The following is a 26,376-nucleotide window of genomic DNA, read 5'->3' as shown; positions in this document are numbered from 1 at the left end:
TTGTTTGTTTGTTGTTGTTGTTGTTTTTTCAAAATTTAGAAAAGAAAAAAATTGTATTTTTGTGTTTTCTGTAAAAAACAAAACAACAGACGATTAAAACGTACCTTGGTCTTTCTTAACTTTAATTCTCCATAAAGCTTGCACTTTGAGATTGCTTTTAGCAATGAAAAGTGCTTTATAAATAAAATGCATTATTATTATTTTTATTATTAACGAAAATGTTTAACAAGATAAGAGGGAAGAAGCTCTTTTTATTTATATTAAAAACATGACATAAACAGAGAATTATATATGTACAAAAAATTATTTCCAAACGTATATCAATTAACGCATATTAATTTAAAAGCGTGATCCAAACGTTGATTTTCAACACATAAAATAAATCTATTTTATTGTTTGGTACGGTTTTTTTCTTCTTCTTCCAACATCACATGACTGAATCGTGCCTCTGCGTCATCGCCCTTCACGGAAGTCAGCAGGCATTGGTGGCTGATGGTGGCGGCCTCGTCAGCCTCGCAGCAGGAAGAGGATGTTTGTGTCCACCGAAAGAATAATATCAGCTGATACCGAGTCTTCATAACAGAGAGAAAGCCTCCGTACACCTTTTACGCGGAGCTCGCCGTGGGATCTTGGTCCGCCCGCTGCCCGTTGCCCTTTCGCCGGAGCCGGCTTCTGTGACGTCGGAAGCGGGGCTGCTGGATATAAAATGTCCCTGTTCCAGTCGGCACTGGATTTCCTCGCCGGGCCCGGCTCGGCCGGAGGGGCCAGCCGGGACCAGAACGACTTCGTCGGGCAGGTGGTCGAGCTCGGCGACTTGAAGCTGCGGATCAGGAGGGTGATCGCGGAAGGTGAGCTGGTTGTTCGGGTCCTCCTCCGCGAGAATTTTTGATAACGTCTCGGGGGGGGGGGAGGCTAGCCCCCTGCTAGCTAGCTAGCTAGCTAGCTAGCTGCGAGTGGCTAACAGGGGCTAGCATCTATTGGCAAACTTCTATTGGTATTCAGCGACATTCGCTGTTAGCGAGTGCAGTCGCCAAGGAAACGGCGGCTGTGTGTGTGTGTGTGTGTGTGTGTGTGTGTGTGTGTGTTAAAATCAATTGGAGAGACGAACTTAACTTTCCAGCTCGCTCCGGTACGTTTGTTGAGCTGCAACAGCGAGATACGAGGCTTCACTTGTTACCTGCCAACCTGTCGTCCGCCGCCGCACACCTCGACCCTCGTCGTCCTCTTCGTGTTCGATCAGATGTCAAACTGTGTGTCGCTGAAACAGAACAACAACAACAACAACAACAAGTCTGGTGTAACGTTAACGATGCAAAACATTCAAATGAAAGCGTCTGCAGAGCCAGACAGGAGTCTTTCTGGTGACATAGGCTGAGAGAAAGTGCTCCTCTCTCCCTGCGCCCCCCCCCCCTTTTTTTCTCTTCCTTTTATCCATGTGTGTCTGGCTAGAACTGAAACAAACAACAACAATAGATTGAAAGTATTGAGGAAACCTGTTTTTTAAAATGTCCAATTTTGTCTTGGGGTGGCCAGCATCGGGACAGTTGTGTTTTTGTCTACATGATACCTTTTGCAGGAACAGGATATAATATATATATATATATATATATATATATATATGTGTGTGTGTGTGTGTGTATGTATGTATGTATGTATGTATGTATGTATGTATGTATATACACACACACACACACACATGTATATATATGTGTGTGTGTGTGTGTATATATATATATATATTTATACATATATACATGTATGTATGTATGTATATATAGAGGTGCAACAGTCAATCAATTAATCTATTAGTAATCGACTACTAAATTAATTGCCAACTATATTGATAATCGATTAATCGGTTCAAGTAGAATTATTAAAAATAAAAATAAAATAAAATTCTCTGAGCTCTCAGCTTCTTAAATATGAATGTTTTTTGGTTTCTTTGCTCCTATATGACCGAAAACGGAATATATTTGGTTTTAATTGCAGCCCTTATATATAGATATATTTGTGCGTGTGTGTGTGTTGTATATGTTCACATACATGGCCAATGAATCTGATTCTGGAACATTTTTTATAAATAGTCAGTTCCAGGATTGGCTTCACTGGCCATTCAAGTATGTGAAGTGAACACATACAAGGAATTTGATACCGGGTTTACTTTGCTATCAGTACCTGCGTATTAATAGACATACGGCTAGGAAGAGGGGCAACAAAAGAAAAAGAAACCGAACAAACTAGTTAGAGAATGGCCGAAATAAATAATTAGTACTTGATGATACATTTGCAGACGGGAGGGGTTCACAAATGAAAGAATGGAACATACAAGATGGAGACTGACTCGTAAAAAAACTGTCATTTTAGGCTGTAAAGTAGTCTGTAAGTCTGTAATGAGTGGATGTTATATAATGTAAACACACACTATGTGTGCATGCACATAAAGTTGGAGCCACTCTTCTCAGCAACACTGGTTCATAATAATGTGTCCATGAGTTCCGAAATCTGAAATAGTAGCTTGTATTTGTCCGTGTGCAACGAGTCTGGTTGCAGGACCCACAGGTCAGGTTTCTTCTGATTCTTGCTCTCATGGCAAAGTGGCGACTTGTGCCAGACAGTCTTGCTCCTCTGTCATATGTGGTTAGTTACTCGCCACACAGTCTGTCTGTCTATTAAAAAAAAAAATACTGGTTGAGTCAAATGTAACCAGGCGTTGTGCTTCATTTAACCAAAAATATATTTCGACAACGAATAGTGGTTCAAATCTTGGTTTAACATTAACAGTGGGCTGAGATGGGACCCGAAAGAACAACTAAAATCTCTCAGTGTCAACACAGTTTTCAGCATGGTCAGGCCATTAGGTCACAGCTGAACTCATCCATGGTGGCTTCAGTGGCTCCGCAAACAAACCTGCTCGACTATTTTTTGTAAATTATGATCATTACATTTCTATAACACAAACCAGCAAAGTATTTAAAGGTACAATAACTAGTTTAAGCGTGATATTGACCAGCTCTTAAACAAAGTAGGCCACTCATTTGACATAAGTCCTAACAACTAAATGAAGGTTTTTCTGTCATGAACCAGATGACATTGGAGAAGTTGGCTTGAGAAGTTGTTCTTTTGTTCACAAGTGAGAAAAGAATGTGACCCATCTCGGTCCACATCACTTGGAAATTAAAACTTGATCAGAGGGAGGCTGTTGCAACCAACCAGCTCTAAACTTGTGGGTTGTCAGGTCCATCAGCTGGTTCCACATTACACGGCTTAACAACTATGTCCAGTTCCTTTTGTCTGCCTTCCATGTCCTGAAACCCTCTGTCTTTCCAAATGCCCGGAGGAGGTCCTTTTTCCACGCTCCTTCAGATGCCATAACAGGCTTTTGTTTCTACAGTGTCGAAAATGCAGTGTTTTTTCACACAATGCACAGTTTTTCTTTGTCAGCGGCAACAGGGTTTTTAGCTTCAAAGCTATCTATGGTCTCGCTCACCTCAAAACTTGCCTGCATAACATCATGTCTGTCATCAAGCTACTTGTTGGGCACACAAACTCTGCCATAGAGCGTGAACTTCATCCAAGTGCGTTTGTCCTCACTAATCAGCAACCTGCCACCAATGCCTGCAGCAACCTCCAGCATCCACTTTTTCTTGACAGGCGCCATAACTCGTACAGTAATGTGATTGCACGCAACAGCCGCCTGTCATGTGTCATTGCTGATCACAGCTATGCATTTGTTTTGTTCACCGTCTCGCAGGCCTAATGTGGCGCGGAGGGTCCCTCATCCCAGAATTACGTGGTGACTGAAATTGTTGCCTAACTTCCTGTACACATACCGTCAACTGATTGTTTCTGCACAAACTCCACTTTAATCAACTGTATAATCACAGTGCTGTGATTGCACATCCTCTGCCAATGGTAGCTGGCCAAGGAGAGGTTAAAGCAAACATAGAAGACTTTTAGAATCAGAGCAGATGGCAAAACTCAAGATCATTTTACACACGGCCTTTGACTGTTTTCCTACCTTGTTCTTTTTTCCTCCTACCCTGCTATTTGAAGGGTGTCTTTGTTGTGTTCCCATACCAAGATATTTGGGTGAGTGAATACAATGGATGGTTGGAAACAAATCTATTGTTTTCAGAGCGTTTCTTTCCGTTGTACAGATTTTTATTATACCTGGCTGGCTTTTACTTTATTTTGGTTTTCGTATCCCTTTTCTTATCCTTTTTTAGAAGGTGACACAAAAGACAAGAAAGATCTCTATATTCAGAGCTAGCCGGGGATAAGCTCTGGATAAGTTCTTTAGTCTTTATTCCTGTAATCATTTAACACAAACTCAATGATTCTACCCTAGCAAGATTCAAAAATGTGGTGTATGATGGAGAAGGCTTTCACCCACATTTTCAGTATTTCTGTTGGCATGGCTCGGTAATTGGAGCAGAGGAAATGGAGCTTTTCAGGTTTCATTCCGTCACTTTGGCAGCACAAAACAGAGTAAGACACGTGATGCCCCACGGGGACAGGTGTGCAATCTCAAAGCAGTTTGTAGTCAGGTAAAATATAAATTTGTTAATTATTAAAATATTAACTTCCTGTTGAGGCAGAAGTCCGCCCACCCTGAGTCTGGCTCTGTCGCCAAGTACCTGCTCTTTATGGGAACTGTCGGGTTTCTCTCTATAATATTGTCAGGTCTTGACCTGATTATGTAAAGTGCCTTGTGATCATTTATGTTGTGATTTACTGCTATACAAATAAAATTTCAATTGAATGAATTATAGGGCATCATGGGTTCAAAATGCAATAAAACCAGCCTTGATCTTCCATGTCGTGTGTGACCTTTAGGTTGCTGGTTTGAATCCCAGTCGAGATCAAAAATCAGGACTGGCCAGATAAAAGCCTCTGCAGACTCCTGTGCAATCTTCCCTTCGTAAATAAAGGGTTGAGTTTCTTCCTTTTAGGTTTTCACAGAGCAAAGCAAGGCTGGTAGTTGATTTACTCATCACTATGGTAACCCTGCCTTGGACCTATTTGGCTCGCTGTGTACACTTAGTGTTGAACACAATCACGCCCTTACCTCAAGTAAAGGAGTTTAAGTACCTCGGGGTCTTGTTTGCGAGTGAGGGGACAATGGAGCGTGAGATTGGCCGTAGAATTGGAGCAGCGGGGGCGGTATTGCACTCGCTTTGCCGCACCGTTGTGACAAAAAGGGAGCTGAGCCGGAAGGCAAAGCTCTCGATCTACCGGTCAATCTTTGTTCCTACCCTCACCTATGGTCATGAAGGATGGGTCGTGACCGAAAAAACGAGATCGCGAGTACAAGCGGCCGAAATGGGTTTCCTTAGAAAGGTGGCTGGGGTCTCCCTTAGAGATAGGGTGAGAAGCTCAGTCATCCGTGAGGAGCTCGGAGTAGAGCCGCTGCTCCTTTGCGTAGAAAGGAGCCAGTTAAGGTGGTTCGGGCATCTGGTAAGGATGCCCCCTGGGCGCCTCCCCTGGGAGGTGTTCCAGGCACGTCCAGCTGGGAAGAGACCTCGGGGTAGACCCAGGACTAGGTGGAGAGATTATATCTCCACACTGGCCTGGGAACGCCTCGGGATCCCCCAGTCAGACCTGGTTAATGTGGCCCGGGAAAGGGAAGTTTGGGGCCCCCTACTGAAGCTGCTGCCCCCGCGACCCGACCACGGATAAGCGGTTGAAGATGAGATGAGATGAGAGACAATCACGCACCGTGTCTTGTTCGCCAATCTCAAGAATGGAAATGCAAGAAGGGAAATGCGTTTATTGATTTATAGAATTAATTGTAAATGTGTCATAGTTGATCTATTGTCGATCTTGAGGCCACAAATTCAAACCATATCTTAGTACAAGACTTTTGTTCTCTGACTGTCAACACATACACTGGAGTGTATTTGAATCCATTTTCATTTTTGCAGCTTCTACGTAGAGTTAAAATTTGCCTTTTAGAAAATGATTTTTTTTTTCATGGTACTTATCTGTGCATCTGCTCTCTTCCACTTCTGTGACACCTTCCCTGCGTGGGATCAATAAAGTTTATATTATCTTATATTAGTTTTTAGTGGCACAGATTTCTTCCATGAAATGTGTAGTCATTTAGGCCATTGAGGGCAGTGTGGCGTCTGTCCACCTCTTTGGATTTCTGTGAGTGACCGATCGTCCCATGCAGAGCCGATTCTAGCTGGTGAACGCTGCAGCGCTCTGCACGTCATCAGCACCAGTTCAGGTTTCAGCCACACCTCCAGTGAAAAGGTGGAGGTTCAGCGGGGCTTAGTGGTTTTGAGAAGTGTCAGTTGTGATTGTGTTGTGGTGTTCTTGAGCAAGGCACTTAAGCTCCCAACTTCTTACAATGTGGCTGCTCAGTGACCAGCAGATGAGATAGCTGGCGGCAAGAGTGACTTATCGAGTAAAATACCTAGTGTGGATGTTTGATATTCAGTATTCATTAGTACCTTAGAACCACACAGCTGGTTCTTCTTCAGCCATCTGTTCTATCTTAACACATGAAATACAACAATCATGCAAAAATAAGACACCGAAACTTGACATTAATAGTGTATAACAACATATCTGGGTAAGAATCCCAGATCTGGATATCTGTGATTGATGATTATGCTTCATTTTAATAGCAGAAGAGTGCACAAACCTTTTGTGTAAATGTAAACAAAGTAAATTACATCCTAGCTGCTCTCTTCTTTTATTTTTTTCTCAGGTGGATTTGCCTTTGTGTATGAAGCCCAGGACATGAGCAGTGCTAAAGATTTTGCCCTCAAGGTAAGATAAACGGTTGCACCCACGTAGCATAGCAATTTCTTTACATAGCTGCTTTCAGACACGCACCGGAGTCCGAACATTTTCTTAGAACTTTTCCGGAAGGTCTGTATGTGAGAATGCATATTTCTAGAAAATGTTCTAGAAAATGTTCGAGTGACAATCCCCGGAAGCTTCACTGCGAGCGAGTGGGTGCTCCACCCACCTGTCGCCCGAAGGTTCCAGAAATGTTCCTTCGGTTGTGAACGTTAAGCTCCAGAAAATGTCCAGATCTGCATCTTGCATCCTACAGTACACACTTGTTATATGAAGTGGATATTATACCAATAGTAAATACCAATCAGTTTGCAGAATGCAAAAGGCCCTGCATTATCAAACACAGATGGGTCTATAAGTATTCGGACAGTGACACATTTGTCATAACTGCCTCTGCACACCACCGCTGTGGTTTGGAAAAAAGGTGTCAATATGTGATCAAAGTGTAGACTTTCAGTTTGAATTCAAACTAATTGTTTGCGTGTTTGTGCTTCTATTTCAGAGGCTGCTATCCAACGAAGAGGAGAAGAACAAGGAAATCATACAGGAAGTCTGCTTCATGGTATCCGTTATCGTGATGAAAAGAAACGTTGTTTTCTTAAGATTGTTATCAGCAACGCAGTTAACTTTAAGTTAACCCATGACTTAATAAGATTGTGCCTCTAACGTAGTATGCTGTCATTACTACTGTTTATTGGCAACAACACACAATGTCGAAATGTGTCATTCAGCAGCTAATATACACTTAGAGTTTAACTTCATAATAGCATTGTGGTTTTACAAGTTGTGTATCATGTGGTCTTGTCCTCAAGCTCGTCACTGATGAATATTTTTTAAACCACATGAAAGATTCTGCCAGTTGGTTAATTCATAGGAGTACGATCATTTCAAGACAGCTTCATGTCACCAAAGGCCAAATGCTGCTGGACGTCCCTTTTATCTCAGTGGCTCTGGATGTGTTTTAATTCATGAAGTTTTTAATCAATAAGAAAAAACTCAGTGGGGAGGACAAACAAACCCGGTCAGACGCTAAACACTCTGGGATACCTCATGTTCACTTGTGCAATGGTTTGTTTGGTGCTGCGAAGCACATTGTGGAGGCTTCTTGGTAAATGACGCAGCGTGTCCCTGGATCCATTGCGACATTTGTGTTTCCAGAGCTGAAGTATTTGCATAACGTTTTGATGTCCTGAATGCTGAATTCCTCCTATCACCCAACTATCATTTCTCTCTGATTTCACTGTTTGACCAGCAAGCAACAGGGAAAATTGTTAGAGATTTCCAAATCAATTGCCCCTTTTAAATCAGTCCTTTTGAATTAATTTTTTTTTAATCATACAAAACACTCGGGTAGGAGAGTGGAGATTCTTAAATGACTGACCGCCTTCCTGGTACGTAATCTAGTTTTAGTAGTAGTAGTAGTAGTAGTAGTAGTAGTAGTAGTGGTAGTAGTAGTGTTTATCCTGTATGTTCCTTGACTTGTTGGCTGTATAGAAAAAGCTGTCGGGTCATCCCAACATGGTTCAGTTCTGCTCTGCTGCCTCCATCAGCAAAGAGGAGTCCGACACCGGACAGGCCGAGTTCCTCATCCTCACTGAGCTGTGTAAAGGTAAACATACAAACACACACATGGGCTGTATGTGAGAACGCAGACGTTGCTCCCGAAGTTGTCCTGACTGCACCCAAGTAAAACTTCCGGAGAATCTCCGAGTGAGCCCACGGGAGAATACAGCCGGGGAATCTCCGGAGAATTCGCAGTGAGCGAGTGGGCGTGTTGATGATTGTAACCAAAAGCACTGCCTCCGCAGCGCAGTTATCAGAGCCTCCTGCCGCTCTCTACCCAGACACCAAAGAATGCTCCGGAAGTTAACCTGCTGTTGTGAATGCGCCCGACTCAGACAATGTCCTGCTGCAGTTGTCACATGTGAACGGCAAACTCTGGAGAATGTCCGGACACGTTGACCGGAGTTCACGTCTGAAAACAGCTGATTGAGACACTTTTCTCAATACGTGTGCCTCTGTGTCTTCTACCTCTTTCTCCATCTATTTCTTCACTACTGAATCGGTGCTTACTCATTCATCGAACGAGAGTGTTACCCAGTAACTTCAACTGCAATGCGTTTGTGATGAAACGGTTTCCTGTCTGTGGCCTTTCCACTTCCTGCTCTGCTTCCTTTCTGTTCGTTTGTCATTCAGCAGTTTTCCAGCTTTAAAGACTCTTCACTTCCCCTTGAAAATTGCATCAGATATCATGTATCTTGTAATCAATGGACAAACAGTGTGTGTTACTTTCACTTACACAGATAGGTTTTCATTCATTCATTCATGCATTCGTATCTCCTCCGCTTCCTCAGGTCAGCTGGTGGACTTTATAAAGCGAGTCGAGCAGAGGGCTCCCCTGTCATGTGACACTGTGCTGAAGACCTTCTACCAGACGTGCCGCGGCGTGCAGCACATGCACAAACAGAAACCTCCGATCATACACAGAGACCTCAAGGTTGGTCTGTCCTTGGTGGTCGGATGAGTGAATGATGAAGTGTATTTAAAAGAGCTGGTGAATGATGTAGTGTCTGTAATGTGCAGCACTTAAAGAATGAAGTGATTAAATGGAACACCCCTCAACATATTTTACATTTAGTTTCATCCTGACGGATTAGAGCACAACATTTCTTTGATGTGTTGCAGATTGAAAACCTCTTGATTAGTAACCAGGGCACCATCAAGCTTTGTGACTTTGGCAGCGCCACCACAGTGTCACATTACCCTGACTACAGCTGGTCGGCACAGAAGAGGTCCATGGTGGAGGATGAGGTGCGCACACACACTCAAACATCTCTTGAAGACAATCTCAGTAGGGCTCACCTTGTACAAATCATTGATTCTCCAATTAAATCAGCTTTTTTCTGCTTTCTTATTTCCATTAATAAAGGAATTGTGTATATAATAGTATTTTTCTATCTCTGAGACAAAAGCTTGGTAAATGCACAAATATTTCACACCACACAAATGTTTAATTTGAGGCACTAAAGGCTTTAGTTTAACAAAGAACAGCCAGTTTTAAAAAACAATATTATATTCATAAAAAAGTCAGGTCAATCAGTTCAGAAGTGGCAACACTGACGTCATGTTATCGGACAGGAACCAGAAACCTTCTATCGAATTAACAGCTGGAAGTCCAGGAAGGACTGATCAATCCGGTTCATTATATTAATACCATAGCCGCACACACACACTCACACACACAAGGGGTTGTGCACAGATGATCTCAGTATGCACAACCCCAGAGATCTGAATGTAATCATCTGGGTGTCCACCAGGCACCTATGTGCAGGCTCCTCGGACAAACAAGATATTTGAATATTTTTTTATTTTTTATGATGGTAAATCTGAAGTGAGAGCTGTTTGAATCATTTTTTTCTCAAAACATGATTTAGCTCTTTATGTGGGAGCTAGTAAGATTTTCTCTTTTCCATAAAATCCGAAGGTTCCAAAGCGTTTTCTTGATTTATCAGTTTTTTATTTAAAAGCCAAATTTTTTAATTTTTTTTCTGTTTGCATGTAGATCACAAGGAACACAACTCCAGCGTACCGAACACCAGAGATGATCGATCTCTACTCCAACTTTCCGATCAATGAGAAACAGGACATCTGGGTCAGAGCCTTTACACCTTTTTTTTTGTTGTTGTCTGCTACTGTAAAAGACCAATAGTGTTAATCCAGGTCCAATCGTGTTTGAGATCTTACCCTTGCTACAAGTGAGCTTACCATCTCTGATGTCTATGAGCCAAGACAATCAAAGATCAAACCATCACATTCTCTGATTCCGGAGATGATGTAGCTGTGTCACTAACAACATTTGCAGTCTGTTGTTGAGGAGGAGAAAAAAAAGTGTTTTCTCCCGTTTCCTTCAGCAACGGAAAATAATGACTTCTTGCACTCACAACAAAAAAACAGGCTTTTTCAGACATGGTACTAACTGTGTCTGTAACAGATGGTTAGTTAGTCCTGTTTCTGTGAGTTATGTGGACACAAAATGTTGACTCTCATTCCATATTCTGAATGTGTTTTGTGTCTTTTGCTTGAACGCTTGAAAGTTAATTCATAATTTCGGCTCTTCCGTGTAGGCCCTTGGATGCATCCTCTACCTGCTGTGTTTTAAGCAGCACCCGTTTGAGGAGGGGGCCAAGCTGCAGATCGTCAATGGGAAATACGCCATCCCTCAGAACGACGTCAAATACACTGTGTATCACAACCTCATACGTACGTACTGTGCTGCCTGTCTGTCCCTCCTCCAGCCCGCATGTGCTGGTTTATTCTTGTCACTACATGTATCCATCAGTCCCTCTATCTGCACCTGCTTCTGCTCCTGCCCATCACCCACAGTGGTCACCACAAGCCAAATTTACTTATAAACTTTATTAGTTTGCTGAATGTCGTGGATGGCACCTCTGAAATGAATGTTGATATACTGTAGAAGGAGATTTTGGAGAGAAATGCCAGTGAAAGTAAATCAGGTTACATTTCTAAACCAGGTTAATTAAGATAACAAAGCATGTGATTAAAAAAATGAATACAATTTAATGAATATGAATGATTTTGATAAATACTGTTGTTTTTCTGTTGTCCACAAACATTGTATTGTCTTGTTAGATTTGAACATTTCCCTTAATAAAGTTGTCTTCCTTCCTACGGCACACACCTCTACTCTTCCTCCTCCTCCGGCTCCTGCTCCCCAGGTTCCATGTTGAAGGTGAACCCAGAGGAGCGTCTTTCTATTACCGAGTTGGTCAACCAGCTGCAGGAGATCGCGGCAGCACGCAACGTCAACCCAAAGTCTCCCATTACTGAGGTGGGTGAAAACAATATGACAGCACGACGTGCAGCAAACCGTTAAATTAGTTTTCGCTATTTTAGGCTTATAGTCTATGACTGCTGTGCTTTTTTGTTGCAATCAAAATCAGATTTTTTTTTTTTGTCCTGTGTGCTTTCCCTTGAAATTTAAGTCTCTGGCTTCCTGAATAAAGCAGAAACAAATGTTAGATTTTGAGAAAATATCAACACTTAAGATAGTTTAGATCTGGCTGTTGAATGACTCAACTCTTCTGTCCACCAAACAAGGGAAACGTACAAAACGACTAGATGAGAAAGCACCTCTTTCAATTTTAGTAATTGATTAATGAAATTAGACTTTACATTTTAGAGTGCGGCTGCGAAGTTACAAATGTCTGAAGTGTCTCTTTTTAATCTGCATCGTGAATTTGCCAAAAAAAAACACTGTGTGGCTACCAGTTCAAACGCTTCACTCAATCAATTTTGAGTAGAGGATATACTTCAATATACTTTCATAAAGTGTGTTTGAGTTGTGTTGTGTAATGAGGAAACATGTTGATTGGCCCTGTCAATATGCAGGCAGTCACAGAGACGCATCCTCAGTGTCTGCCTGCATATTGACAGGGCGTCTGCACAGCCCCTTCTGCGGTGTGTGTGTGTGTGTGTGTGTGTGTGTGTGTGTGTGTGTGTGTGTGTGTGTGTGTGTGTGTGTGTGTGTGTGTGTGTGTGTGTGTGTGTGTGTGTGTGTGTGTGTGTGTGTGTGTGTGTGTGTGTGTGTGTGTGTGTGTGTGTGTGTGTGTGTGTGTGTGTGTGCGCGCGTGTACGCTCTGAAATTAAAGCCCACGCAGACACACACACAAACACACACATGGTGACAGGCACAAAGGAGTCTGTATTCTCTCTTCCCAGCTGGCTTGGTCCTAATGGGTCCAAAGGAACATCGAGACAGAGGTGGAAACTGTGTGAACTAAAATTCAAAATAAACCCGAACCGATACCAACACGAACACCAACACATTGGTTTCAGCAGTATTGTGGGCAGCACAGTCTTTCTAAATGCTGAAAAGTAATTGTTTTCAATTTTTTTTTCATTTACCACCCAAGGTAGCTAATACAGAACAATCAGATTTAGGATTTTAGCCTCGGGTTTTGGAGCGGAGGAGAGAAAAGAGACTTAGCAGCCACAGCTTCTAATGATTCTTACCACAAATCCTTGTACTTATCACCAAATCCTCAACCGCAGTTGTTGTTTAATATAAAGCTGATTTCAGTGTCACAAATCTCCAAATTTACAGCATCTATTCTTTCCTCCAGCAACTTTCTGGTCTGCAAAATATGACTCTTGCAAAATGTTTATGGATCAGTTTATATTAAAATTTAAAGTATGGATCCTTTTTTTTTTTGTTGAGAACAAATTAGTAAATTAGGGACACACGATTCTTCTGCATCCCAACCAATTCATCACTAAACAGAATCCTGATAAGGCTGGTAAATGTGTGCGGTACAAAGGTCGATTTGACAATTGCTGATCTGATTAGGATTAAGACGGGGTTTCCCTGCTGGACATAAGAAGATTAGAATCCTTCTTCTTCTTCTCCTCCTCATCCTCCTCCTCCACCTCTTCTTCTCTCTGCTGCTTCTCAGCTCAGACACATGGAGAGACGGACTGTGAGAAGGAACAGAGAGGAGGACACTTGTGAGGGGAAAGGAACAAAGATGGAAGTGAAATACTAAGAGGGAAATACGGTAGACATCTCGGAGAGAAAGAGAGACACAGAAGCGATCTGGCTGCCTCAACACAGACACAGACCCAGACGCTGCAGTTCCCATTGGAAAATTTTATCTAGCACACAAGAGATTTTTTAAAAATTGCAATGTGTTGTGATGCATCTACTTTTTGGAATTCTTTGGAACTGAGGATTTTACTTTTAGGCACAGAAACGAGACCTGTTGCTCGACACTCAGGATTTTTTTCATGTTCCTCTACTTCCTCTTGTGGAACATTCGTTTTCTCTAGAGGACAATTTTTATCCAGGCTGTGATTTCTTATTTTAAGTCGCTATTGCTGCTCCTCGTTCATATCTGTTTTGAACCAAATTCTTAAGTCCTGGCTTCAAAATAAGTATTTTGCCAGCTTAGTTCTCAAAGAGTTGACCTACGTGTCACGATGTTGAGTGCATACTACTGTTGGCGTCCAGTGTATGACGGCTATGAATGTCTGCAGCTGCTGGAGCAGAACGGAGGGTTTGGCAACAACGGAGCCCAGCCGCCGATGCAGATCCACAACGTCCAAAACAACGCAGGTACAGTTATATTGTTGTTGTCCTTTTGGCATGTCAATGCTGTGCTCTCCGTGGGTTTGGGAAATCATTTTCTTTTCTTGAGATGTGGCCGGTTATCAAAAGTGAAATTGGAATAACTCATTGATTCACTGAAGGGACAATCTATAATGCTGCACTTGAAAAAGAACTACATTTTATGATTTACAAACAACTATGCTGCTCTCATCGCCAAACTTCCCTTCTTTTTTTTTTTTAACTGCCTATATCACTGAAAGTCTGGCGTGGCAATAAGTAATCTTGTTAATTCACCTATTAACAACTGCCTGCTGACACACAAATCACACTCGAACAACACTTTCTGTCTATCAAGGGCCCTGTGACGTAACTCAAACTATCCTCTTCCTGAGCAAGGGAGTGTCATCATGATCAGTTCGAAAAAGCCCAGATCAACGTGGGTGCGTGAAATCGCAGAGAACCGATGCATGGGGATTTATAGATTCATGAGAAATAAGGTGGAAATGTCCTAATATATTAAGATCTCTTACTCTACAGTCATTTTGAAATTGTTATATGGGAGGATTTTCTTTTTCATCCAGTCGGCATGGTTTCCCTAGCACTGTTTCATTGTCCAAGCACAGATTTGTTGTCATGCGGTGTGTCACTAACCTTGACTGGGGTGTGGCTGATGTGACACGATCAAAAGCAAACATACATATTAGCATTTGTCACGACAGCCGTTGGCAATTCTCTACCCTACAATATGTCTGAAGCAAAGTAGACAATCCCTAAAAAATAGCTTATCCTTCTCTTTTTCGGCGTATTTAATTGAGATTATGTGCACAAGATACGTCGTGCTTTTTTCGTACCTTTTCTTTAAATGAGCAATAATAGGCTCATCATTTTCCCATCTATGCACAAGAACAGACACGCATGCTGACACGCATGGCGGCCGTGTTCTGTCCATTAAGAGGATTTCTGTCATTCAACCATCTGTCGTAAGGCAGAAAACATTTGCTCTCACCTTTTGAGAGCGTCTCGTGTCCTCCTGTCCACACCTCCAGACCTGGATCAATCCAAAATCATGTGTCGGTTGTTCAGTCCCAACATCAGGCAGCTCATTCGATAATAATTTCAAATATTACAGATTTTGCTGGCTGTTCAATGGCAATGTTCCATGAATATCTTTGTCGAAAAATTGGGTTCAGCTGTGTCAGTGCCAAAGCTTAAACAAATGAAATGATATTAAGCCTTCGCTCTTTCCCCCCTCAATGCCTGTAGGCGTGTATGATCCTGATCAGTCAGGCAGTGGCCTTTTCGATATCTTGCGGGGAGGAACCGAGCGCTTCCTGACCAACATAAAGGACACTTCCTCCAAGGTCATCCAGTCAGTAGCCAGGTAAGCTACGCCAACCTCGTTACCATGAATATCGCTGTTGTTATTGTTATTTATTCACATTTCATTTGAAGTCTACAGATCAGCTGGCGCTGATTGTGCTTTATTCATACAACCAAACATTTCTCCCGAACTTGAGATTAGCGATCATTGAGTTGAAATTTTCACAATTTGCGCTGGCGACTCTTACTTTACATGTCTACTTATTACTTATTTGACCCTTACAATTCCACCACCATGTTTGGTGTCCTGCAGAGAAACTGTAATTTCTCATAACAGTCGTCATGTTTAATCAGTTTCATCAACCTGAAGAAAATTAATGTTGTCTATCATATTATACACTTTGTAAACTGATATTATCATTCATAATCATACTCACCCTTTCCCTTAGATTTACCTTTCTAAAATGAACATTTTCCTACTCGGCTGTCTGACGTGCATCACAAAGTGTGGGATGTCACGCTCCGTATGCCCCCGACTGAAGAGACCTCTACTCACGGCATATAACCTGCACTTTCACATGTATGCGTCGGTCACTATGTTCATCCTGCAGCTCTTCCACCTGTCATTAACTTGGAATAAACCCCAGCTACATCACGGCGCATGGCTGTGGAGAATATTTGGATTCGCATGGCGGCTGAGTAGGCTCGTCCGGTCAATTCCCCCACACCTTTAGAACCGTCCATGGTGACTTACTTGGCCCCACAAACAACCCTCCCTTCCAAGTACAGGTTCTCCACTTCTCAGCTGGATGATGCTGTGATCCCAAGGAATATCTTATCTTAAAACACAAATCTTTGGAACCTCCTGGCCGTAGATGAATCATCATCACAAGTTGTGAATAGAGGCGTCTTCGGTCTGGACACGTAGGGCGTGACATCCCACAAATTTGTGTTGTACCTCTGTCCTCTTTTTCAGGAGACAGAATTTATCGTTGAAACATTTTGTTCAGCACTGTGACTGTCCAGTTGTGATTCTCCCAGAGGAAAAAACTAACATTATTATCAGGTTATCTCTCTTGTAGTTCTTTGACTAACCACTGGCACAAGATTAAGTGAGTGGATGTTGGGAGTAACCTAGTTGAAAATATTAAGCACAATGTTCTTTTTACAGCCACCCTTGTCCCTCTCTGTTTGAGTTTGAGGTTTCATTTGGTTACTCTATCATCGCTTTGTTCCATTTGTTTGGTGGTTTTGTTTATTTTTTGTTGTTTCTTTTCTCTGTCCCAATCCCTCATGGTCCCAATATGTGTCCATCACCTAGCAACCCCAGGTAAATATGGGCCACAGTCGGGCGTTGCTCTGTGTGTTCCACAGTTTGTGTTTGATTTAGACCAAGAAGAAAAAAAAACGTTTACTTTTTTAATTTTAATTTGGCTGTGTCCGCCCTCACAGTTTGCTGATCCTAACATCACACATTCAATAATTGAGTTGAATGAATGCACAGCGGGGGAAAAATGTTTTTAACGTTTAGCTTTCTAGAGCAGACCCAGCCTGAATGAATGAGTGAGTGATTGAATGAATGGTAGTGTAAAGGTTGTAATGTGCTCCACTGCTTACTAAATTACCATGTCAGCAACGTCCGTGTCTTCATCTGTGTGCATTAACACCATACTGATAAAATATGAGTATTAGCGTAGATAGATTAATCACTTTGCTTGGCCTACACTTTGTTTGTCCGCACTAAATTTTTATAAACGTTAAGAATTATGATGCATTGTTTCTTGCTGCTGTCGTTCATTGTTCCAGTGTGATTTTGTTTGCTGTGAAATCCAATGTAACCTAATTTCTACTTTAATTAACGGTTTAATTGGTCTCAACATGATCAAGGAAATTGGCAGTAATGATTCTTCTGATCATTTTTTTTTTGCATCTGTTAGATGCCTGTGCTACATAAAAAAAAACTTAAACTGGGGACTGTCTTAAGGCTCATTTATGCTGCCTTTGTGTACGAAAAGAGATACGTCCGCTTCAAACAATGACCATGTATTTAGCAAAAAAACTCCACTAGAGGGCAGCACAGACTCAAGAGTTTCTGACTGAATGAACGCAGAGCGCGGACAGTCCGAGGCGCCGTCCATCCACGTACACGTATCTTAAAATTGAGCATAAATGAGCCTTTAATTTCATTTGTATATTTCCCCTCCATCACCACTGGTTGAAGTCTATAATTGTGTGGGTAGCTCTGGGACAGAGATGTCCATTCGTCTACCTCTCCATAATGCAACATTATGGATCCAAGTTCCAGGGTCATATCAGTAGTATATTGAAAATGCAAAGCTTTCTTGTGTGACTAAGCTTTGTTAATGGCTGTGTGTGTGTGTGTGTGTGTGTTTGTGTGTGTTTGTGTGTGTTTGTGTGTGTTTGTGTTTGTGTGTGTGTGTGTGTGTGTGTGTGTGTGTGTGTGTGTGTGTGTGTGTGTGTGTGTGTGTGTGTGTGTGTGTGTGTGTGTGTGTGTGTGTGTGTGTGTGCGCAGGCTCTTAGATCGTAGTCAAAACTTTTTTATTTCTAGTAGTGATTTTTTTTTTCCCTCCCTACTTCATGATCTACTTTCTCTTTTCATAAGTGCTCTTGTCCTTTCTCTCACAGCTACGCAAAAGGGGACCTGGATATTTCATACATCACGTCTAGAATAGCAGGTAGGCATTCCCTCCATCAAACGTAATTTTTTTTAAATTATTATTATTTTCTGTTCCTGTTAATCTGATTATCCTTAGACCTACAACTTAAGTGAAAGTGATGTGACCTAAAATCTTTCTGTGTAACTATTTGAGAAAGAAAGAAATATTTGATGTAATAGTTATGTTTGTGTGTGTGTGTGTGTGTGTGTGTGTGTAGTCATGTCCTTCCCAGCAGAGGGGGTGGAGTCGGCGATAAAGAACAACATAGAGGACGTCCGCCTGTTCCTAGATTCACGTCACGCTGGCCACTACGCTGTGTACAACCTCTCCAAACGATCCTACAGGCCTTCGCGATTCCACAATAGGGTAAGGAGTGTGTGTGTGTGTGTGTGTGTGTGTGTGTGCGTGCCTGTACATTTTTGGTGGGTAGACATATCAGAGTGGAACATTACCAAACTTGTCCCTGTGTAAGTCAATCATTGCACTGATACACAAGTTTGTTATTGCCACAGTAATTCATTTGGGTTTTTTGATTACTTTTGTGCTCCTAAACGAGATTCTAGGTGTATCTGAGTGTTTAATTTTGTGTGTACGCAGGTGTCAGAGTGTAACTGGCAGGTACGCCGCGCCCCCAACCTCCGCAGTCTCTACAGCGTGTGTAAAAACATGCACCTATGGCTCAAACAAGACCAAAGGAACATCTGTATAGTACATTGTCTGGTACGTAACCTCCTCCTGCCACTTATTAGACAACTGACTGGTGACTTGCTTCTTTGTTCATTATCAGATGGGGGAGATGCGATAAGAGGAATTCAAGAAAAAGACGAAAACAGATGATTAGGAGAAGGATGAAGCATTCATCATCTTTAAATGTCACATTCACTTATTTCCCTCTGCAGGACGGCCGGGCAGCGTCCGCAGTGGCCGTTTGCTCCTTCCTGTGTTTCTGTCGCCTCTTCACCACGGCTGAGGCGGCTGTCTACATGTTCTCAATGAAGCGATGTCCACCTGGCATAGCGCCCTCACACAAGAGGTATGAACACGACAACATCAAAATCATTTAAAGGCGTTCTGTGGTTCGTCGTCTTGGTTGTAAATTTGTCATATTTGGATTTACACTCTAGAATCGTGGATTAGATCCTTAGCAATTCATGATCCCGATCATGCTGTCGATTGTTGCAGGTATATCGAGTATATGTGTGACATGATGGCAGAGGAGCCCATCATCCCCCACAGCAAGCCGATAACCATCCGCTCCATCATCATGACACCCATGCCGCTGTTCAACAAGCAGCGCAACGGGTGCCGGCCGTTCTGCGAGGTTTACGTCGGAGACGAGAGGGTCCTCACCACATCGCAGGAGTACGACAAGATGAAGTAGGTTAACGCGCACGCAACAGGACGCCTATCAACTTTCCCCTGATCTAAAAAAAAAAAAATGCAGAATGCTTTCAGAAGAATGCTTTCATTCCTTCTAAGACACTCTTTTTCTCTTTTCAGGGATTTTAAGATGGAGGATGGGAGAGCGGAGATTCCCCTCAATGTGACGGTCCAAGGAGATGTGCTGGTGGTGATCTATCACGCAAGATCTACACTGGGAGGGCGTCTACAGGCCAAGGTACAGACACAGACACACACGCACGCACAAGCTTTACTGCAAATGGACATTTCAGGAACCCTGTGTCATCACTGTACTGTTGCTGTCATTGTAAATCACATTTTAAAAATTCCTTTCCCCTTACTGTTTCAGATGGCATCCATGAAAATGTTTCAGATCCAGTTCCACACCGGCTTTGTGCCCAGAAATGCAACCAACGTCAAGTTTGCCAAGTAAGCAAATGTCCCTGATTGATGAGTGAACATCGTCAATTTCGCTTCTGCAAATGTCATACTTCTTTCTCGAAAGTATCGTCTCCTCTTTTTACACTGACGGCTGACTCTTCTGTTGTAGAGGTGTAAAAGTGATTCTTAACGTTGTGACGTTTCTCCGTTAACTTGTTCTTTCCCTTCTCCTCTGTTCCTCCTGTCAGGTATGACCTGGATGCCTGTGACATCCAGGAGAAGTACCCAGACTTGTTCCAGGTCAACTTGGACATCGAGATGGAGCCCAGGGACAGACCCAGCACAAAGACCCCGCCATGGGAGACCTTCCAAACCAAGGGCCTCAACCCCAAAATCCTTTTCTCCTCTCGTGATGAGCAGCAGGAGATCCTCAGCAAATTTGGTACTTATTCAGTTCACTTATACATAGGACATCTTTCTTCTTTTCTTCCCTCAAGCCCATTGGGGTGTTTTATTGTACATTTTTTCCAAAGTCACTTGGAAATATAAACTAAACATTAAACCTTGTTTACTACAGGTAAGCCAGAGTTGCCTCGTCTGCCAGGTTCCTCAGCATTTTATGACTCGGAGTTGCCCCAGCCGGTGCAGACTCCAGAAGGTTCCAACGTGGAAGAACCTGAATCGCCCGTGAGCACCGATACCAATGCCAACAACTTCTTCCAGACGCTGGATTGGGAAGGTTCTGTACTCGTGTTCTCGTCACATCCTCCTTAGTATTCTGGTTTATATCCCTCTCTAAAGAGTAGAGTGCTTTGTGGTTTTTAAAACCATAAAAGATTTATGTAACCTCGCAATTTGATCTACCCGTCTTCTCTGAATGATTCCATAAAGTTTCCATCATTTCTTGCGTGTGCAGATGTGAGTGGCCCTCATGATGCCTCGGACAGTCAAACGGGGGCGGACATGATCGACCAGGACGACTTGAGTGATCAGTCGGAAGGAGAGTCCTACTCTTATTCGGCCCCCGGCGGGGAGCCACTGTCACGTGACCACAGCGAACCACTGTTCGATGCTGACTTTGAGGTGAATGAATGTCTTAGATGGCTTATTGTATAATATGGCATCAATACTGTGTGATTTAAGTAATCGGTTCACTCTTAACAGCATCATAAAGTTGAGCCAAAATGCTTCATTTTCTTCTGCTTCCCCTTAGACCCCCCCTCCTGTGGCCCAGGAATCTCCCATCGGCGACACAGCCGATCTCCTGGGTCTGCACTCTGACCCGGAAGCTCCCTCCGTGCCCTCCACCTCCTCCTCCTCTGCTCCTCACCAGGGAGTCCAGGCCGGACTGAAAGCTGCCTCCAGCAACAGCGACCTCCTCAACGACCTGTTTGCACCACCCACTGGTCAGACGGGAGGGGTGCAGGAAGACCTGTTCTTCAGTGAGGACACATCAGACTCAAAACGTAAGGGTCCGGGCTTGATGCGTGCTCATTGCAAAATATCCTCCAGTTATCTTTAATGTATCTGTCTGTGCTGCAGCCACGGGCGACCTGTTCGATCCATTTGGGATGGGCTCCGGCTCTGGTGTTGGCTCCAGTGTGGGTTCCTCTCGGCAGGCCTCTGGACCGGACCTGTTCGGGGACCTGCTGGGTTCCGACAGTTCAGCCACCAGTGGGTTTGGTTCAGGTCACGGTAACCCCACTCCAGCTTCCAACTCCAGCCTCTTCAACCTCAGTAAGTATATCAGCTACTGTGACATCACCCTATTTAACTTGTAAATAAAAACAGATTAATACTCCATTATCATTATCTATAAATTATATAAAAATAAAATAAAATAAAACATTCACTTCAAACTGGGAGCCTGAGAATGACCAATGGTGACATGCAAAAGAAACCTAATATTGTCACGTGATATTTGTGTCTCCACAGATAAGCTAGGAAACGATGCCCCAAAGATGACATCCTCTGCCAGCCAACCGGACCTGCTGGGCGGGTGGGACAGCTGGGCAGCTGGCACCACCACCACCACGGGCATGAGCGCCGCAAGCAGCAAACCCAGCTACACCAACTCAGGTAAGTGGAGGACCAACAGCAAACTGAAAGTTTACTGAGCCCAGTGGCAGTGTTGCCCTGAAAATGATCAACCCCGACAATTCTAACTTGCATGTTGAAACTCTGCCCGTAGCTGCAGGTATGTCCTCTTTGTCAAAGGCCAAGTCTCAGACCTTTGATCCCTTTGCCGACCTTGGAAACCTGGGCTCCACTCTACCAGGTAAGGTCGGATATTCAGTCGGCCTGTAATGCCAAGTTCAGACTACGCCACTCTCAAAGCCATCTGATCGCTGTGCAGTTCACACTTGTGATCGGGAGTCTTGATGTCGGTTTGAGTTCACACTACGCGGTCTCTCACCAGGAGAAACCCCCCTGACTACGCCATACTCCTACACTCCCATTGGCTGTAGCTGTCACCGACGTGTCTAGATATTTTTGTCTGCAAGAAATCTAGTCGGCGAGATTCTCGTATTGATGTAGTGTGATGTGTGACAGTTAGCAGTGGTCCACAAAGGGTAAATGCCCTTAAAAAAACATATTTTCTTATCTCAAAAATGTAATCTTTATCTCAACTAACTATCAATACTCCTTGTTTCTCGCAGGTTCCTCCAGCAGTAATTTTACGGGGCCTCCTTTGAGCACAAAGGCTCCCTCCTCCTCTTCCTCCTCCTCTGCTTCCTCCTCCACCAAGCCTCAAGCCAAACCCTGGCAGTCCGGTAAACCCGCCGCCTCAGCCCAGAACAAACCGTGGATGGCGGGACCCGGATCCGGACCTGCGCCCAAAGCCTCCTCGGCATCTCAGCCTGCAGGCGCGCAGCCCAGCAAACCCAACTACAACCTCAACTTCTCCAGTGTCATTGGCGGGCGAGAAGAGAGAGGAGTCCGCGGGCCTGGATTCGGTAAGTGAGACACTGAGTAGAGGGGAAAATGATTTGTCGCTGGAGTCCTGGATCCTTTTAATGTTTTACTTTCCATAATTATCACTCAATTAATTTAGAAATATGGTTTTCAGCGGCTTTTAAAATTGGATAAATGTGATTCTTGATAACCGCTGGAATTCACCAGCGGATGAAAATTATTGTTGATATTTATGTAGTATTGTGTTAATTATCAATTCCTGTAGGGGACCAAAGGATGGTGTGTTTCTTCAGTCTTCTCCATAAATGCCTCGCCATTTATATCAAAGTCTGTGTGAATCATTTTATTCCTATATATTCTTAAACCTTTCTCTGCGCCGTGTTGTAAATGCAGGCCCCAAGCCGAAGGTGAAGGAGGACGACTTCGGGGACCTGCTGTCAACTCAGGGTTTCTCCTCCAAGTTCGATAAGAAGGGACCAAGGACCATCGCGGAAATGAGAAGACAGGAGGTCACAAAAGACATGGATCCGCTCAAATTGCAGGTAACCAACTAAATGCATGCACGAAGGACGTGTCACACTCAAAACCAAGTAAATCACCTTTGTCCACTGATTTACGCACTAGATAATTTTCCCGGCACAACACAGGATTGTGAGTCACCTCATCTGTCCTCATCACAAAAACAACTCATTTGTTTTATTGTCATGCTGCAGATCTTGGACTGGATCGAGGGGAAGGAGCGGAACATCCGTGCGCTGCTGTCGACGCTGCACACGGTGCTGTGGGAGGGTGAAACCCGCTGGAGGCCCGTGGGCATGGCCGACCTGGTGACGCCTGACCAGGTGAAGAAGTACTACAGGAAGGCTGTGCTGATTGTCCATCCGGATAAGGTAATAATGATATGCATTTAGCCAGGTCGGGAATAAAAAAACAAACATCCTCTTAACAAATGAATATGGTTTATTTGTCAAAGCTTTGAATTCTCCACAAACTTTTTCTCTCCCTCTCTCTCTCTCTCTGCAGGCGACAGGCCAGCCGTACGAACATTACGCTAAAATGATCTTCATGGAATTGAACGACGCCTGGTCAGAGTTTGAAAACCAGGGATCCAAAGCACTCTTCTAAAAAAAAAACCCTGGTCTGGATCCCAGCTTAGACCAGACCAGACCGGACTGGACTGGATTTGGCCGAAACCAGACGTGGGTTGGACCAGACCGGGCCAGATTAGACGGGACTGAGCCCACATTGGGCCTTAGGGGGGCAAAGCGCCTCTGAGAGGTGTCCTCTCTACCATTCCCATCACTCCCTTGAGTCCTTCTTTATGTTCCTCTGCTCTACAGTCAAGGAAAAAAGACCTTTTTGCCTCGTGCCTGGCTGTAAAAAAAAAAAAAAAAAAGGAAAAATCCTCACTGGTTATTAAACCGCCAGTTAAATGTTGTGATCGTTGTTAAACTCACTGCCTACCTGTACGACTGCCTGAGTGGTGCTGCAAAAGGAGGGAGGACTGGGTGACAATCACACGGAGAAGACAAAGAGGGAAACAAAGGGGACTTTTAAAATTCCGAAGATTATTATAACGGCGGTGGTATTCCGATAAACCCCCCCAAAAAAGTAATGGTCCTTCACAAATAAAACGCCGGTAACTTTTAACTGCGGCTAAGTAAGTTTGAAATTTGTGCTCGGGACTTTTGCAAACGAAGAAAAATGAAAATGGCTCTCGGAAAAATCTAAATTTTCCAAAACAAAGTGTAAAAGGTTTTTCTGTTTGTATTTGTTTGTTTTTTTTGGGGGGGGGGGGCACAGCTGCCTCAAAGAGTAACAATAATTGCTCACGAATTTCGGAACATACCTGCCACAAGGCAACTGATGAATTCGTTAACGCAGAAGACAGGTGGATAATGACACATTAAAACTTTAAAGAGATTCCGCTGCACCTTTTTCGGGGTCAACACTCGCTTGGGTTTTGAACCATTTCCTCTCCAGACGGACAAGAATATTGCCTGCTGAACACTACTAGTGCTGCTCGTACCATTGCAGTCATTGCCACACACACACACACACACACACACTCACACTCCGCGTCCTAAACCTCTAACTTCTGACGGAGGAGCTGAACTTATTTTGGAGCCCCGAATATAAACCCGAGCGGGCCGTTTTGTCTTTTGAAGTGCTCTTTGAATTCCCACCCATTCGGGCCGCGCTGCGTCGCGAACTGCATGCTCCTCCCCACACTTAACCTCTGAACAACAGCAGGTGGCTGTCTGTTTGATTTTCAAACCAGGGTAGTCCAAATGGGCGGTGGCTTTCTCTATTTTTTTTTTATTTTTTATTGAAGTGCTCTTTTTCTTGTAGCAGAAACTGAGTCAACCTGCTGGAGTGGCAGAACTACTTGCTTCCACAGCGACTCCATCATCACCGTCTTCATTAACCCCCCACTCCCCGTCCTCCTCTTTGTCTCTGGAAGCCCCGCCCACCTCCAGCGCCGAGTTCAGGGGATTGTCAGTGCATAGGACGAGATGAAAAAGTGAAACGAGGGGGGAGGGCGGAGCTTTTTGTCAGTTAATCAATATTTCTTTGTAAATATAAAAAAAATCTCATCCATCAAGTGTAAGATGACGGTGTGAATGTGATTGGGCGTGTGCGAGTCAGTGTGTGTGTTTCACTCTGGGGGTGGGGTGATGAAACCTTGTTGGACAACATGCTTTTCTTGTCTGCAGTCACAATCTTTTCTGTATTCATATCCTTTTTTCAGCCACGTGTTCCTTTTTGTGCGTGTTTCTTTCCAACTTTTGCCCTTTTTTTTTATTCACATTTTTACCTCATGGACCAATCTGATCACCTGTTTTCTTATTTATTGTTTTTTTTGGGGGGGGGTCATAATGACACGTATTCATGCATATTAATGACTGATAAAAAAAAATCAGATAATATATAAGTGGAATGTGCCGAGTGAACACGGGGCAGTTGGTTGATCACAGCCTCTTGGTTGTTGTTTTCATTCCAAAGTATCGATTAATACGAATGTGCTTTTACCAATATATATATATATATATCCTCTGCTGTTATGTGGTTATGCGTTTATCATTTGTCTGTTTTTTTTTTCTTCCAATATGGCAGAACTGAAGTCATTCCTTCTGTTTTGCGCTTGGACATTTTGCTATGATTCCATCATGACCGGGGCCAGTAAACATAAATAAAAAATAAACTACACCGATGCTTGAAATTCAGCTGAAACCCATGTTGACCGTGTGATCTTAAGTATAAAGAGGGAGGATTGTAAAACCACATACTGGCAGTGTTTACTGAACCAAATTGTATCATCACTAATATGAATGTAGATTTCAATGCAAAAACAAAATGATTAAAAAAAATCTTTTGATCTGAGGTAAATGTTCACGTTTCATTGTCTTCATTTTAACAATCATAAAAGTAGTTCAATTCTTGAGAAGTAACCGTTCCGTCTCTTTTCAAACATGCCATTTATTTTCAATGGTACAAATCTGAATGTGATCATTTTTGAATGCATCTCATTCCAGTTCAAGTACTGATCATTTTTAAATCAGCCAATTGCTAGCGGAAGATTAGTCATTATTTGTGTCCATGACCCTTTTGGTAAAAAAAAAAAAAAATCTATCTTAAGCAATTATACTTAACTAATGGGCTTCTGGTTGACATGAGTTGAAGTAAACCATTTGCTTCTTCTCCATCCACATCCCTCACATGAAATCTCTAAAGCCAGAT

General features: G+C 43.1%; 1 protein-coding gene across 2 annotated transcripts; it reads left to right on the top strand.

The window, feature by feature from the left end:
* The first annotated feature begins 455 nt into the window (after positions 1-455).
* On the top strand, positions 456-26,025 carry gak (cyclin G associated kinase). 2 transcript variants are annotated; one of them, XM_047329130.1, is made up of 30 exons: positions 456-848; positions 6,719-6,780; positions 7,316-7,375; positions 8,308-8,422; positions 9,168-9,310; positions 9,499-9,624; positions 10,376-10,465; positions 10,938-11,073; positions 11,550-11,662; positions 13,867-13,945; positions 15,203-15,320; positions 16,581-16,589; positions 17,906-17,955; positions 18,155-18,303; positions 18,535-18,657; positions 18,837-18,970; positions 19,120-19,314; positions 19,438-19,555; positions 19,688-19,767; positions 19,968-20,161; positions 20,297-20,458; positions 20,636-20,802; positions 20,933-21,185; positions 21,262-21,456; positions 21,655-21,798; positions 21,911-21,997; positions 22,380-22,676; positions 23,029-23,177; positions 23,349-23,525; positions 23,659-26,025. In XM_047329130.1, the coding sequence occupies exons 1-30, from the start codon at positions 707-709 to the stop codon at positions 23,758-23,760; spliced, it is 3,969 nt and encodes a 1,322-aa protein (XP_047185086.1). In that variant the 5' UTR covers positions 456-706; the 3' UTR covers positions 23,761-26,025. The 2 variants fall into 2 exon arrangements, with proteins under 2 accessions (XP_047185086.1, XP_047185087.1); XM_047329131.1 differs by lacking the exon at positions 16,581-16,589.
* Positions 26,026-26,376: the final 351 nt, after the last annotated feature.

The sequence above is a fragment of the Scophthalmus maximus genome, chromosome 19, assembly GCF_022379125.1.
Source record: "Scophthalmus maximus strain ysfricsl-2021 chromosome 19, ASM2237912v1, whole genome shotgun sequence".
NCBI classification, from domain to species: domain Eukaryota; kingdom Metazoa; phylum Chordata; class Actinopteri; order Pleuronectiformes; family Scophthalmidae; genus Scophthalmus; species Scophthalmus maximus.
This window is presented reverse-complemented; position numbering and strand designations above follow the sequence as displayed.

What these genes read in the sequence shown, in the direction of transcription:
- gak (XM_047329130.1), top strand. Translation starts at nt 707, where the DNA reads ATGTCCCTGTTCCAGTCGGCACTGGATTTCCTCGCCGGGCCCGGCTCG. An exon ending in CATCACGTCTAGAATAGCAG is followed by an intron (nt 17,956 to 18,154) that starts GTAGGCATTCCC and finishes GTGTGTGTGTAG; the next exon opens with TCATGTCCTTCCCAGCAGAG. An exon ending in GGACACATCAGACTCAAAAC is followed by an intron (nt 21,186 to 21,261) that starts GTAAGGGTCCGG and finishes TCTGTGCTGCAG; the next exon opens with CCACGGGCGACCTGTTCGAT.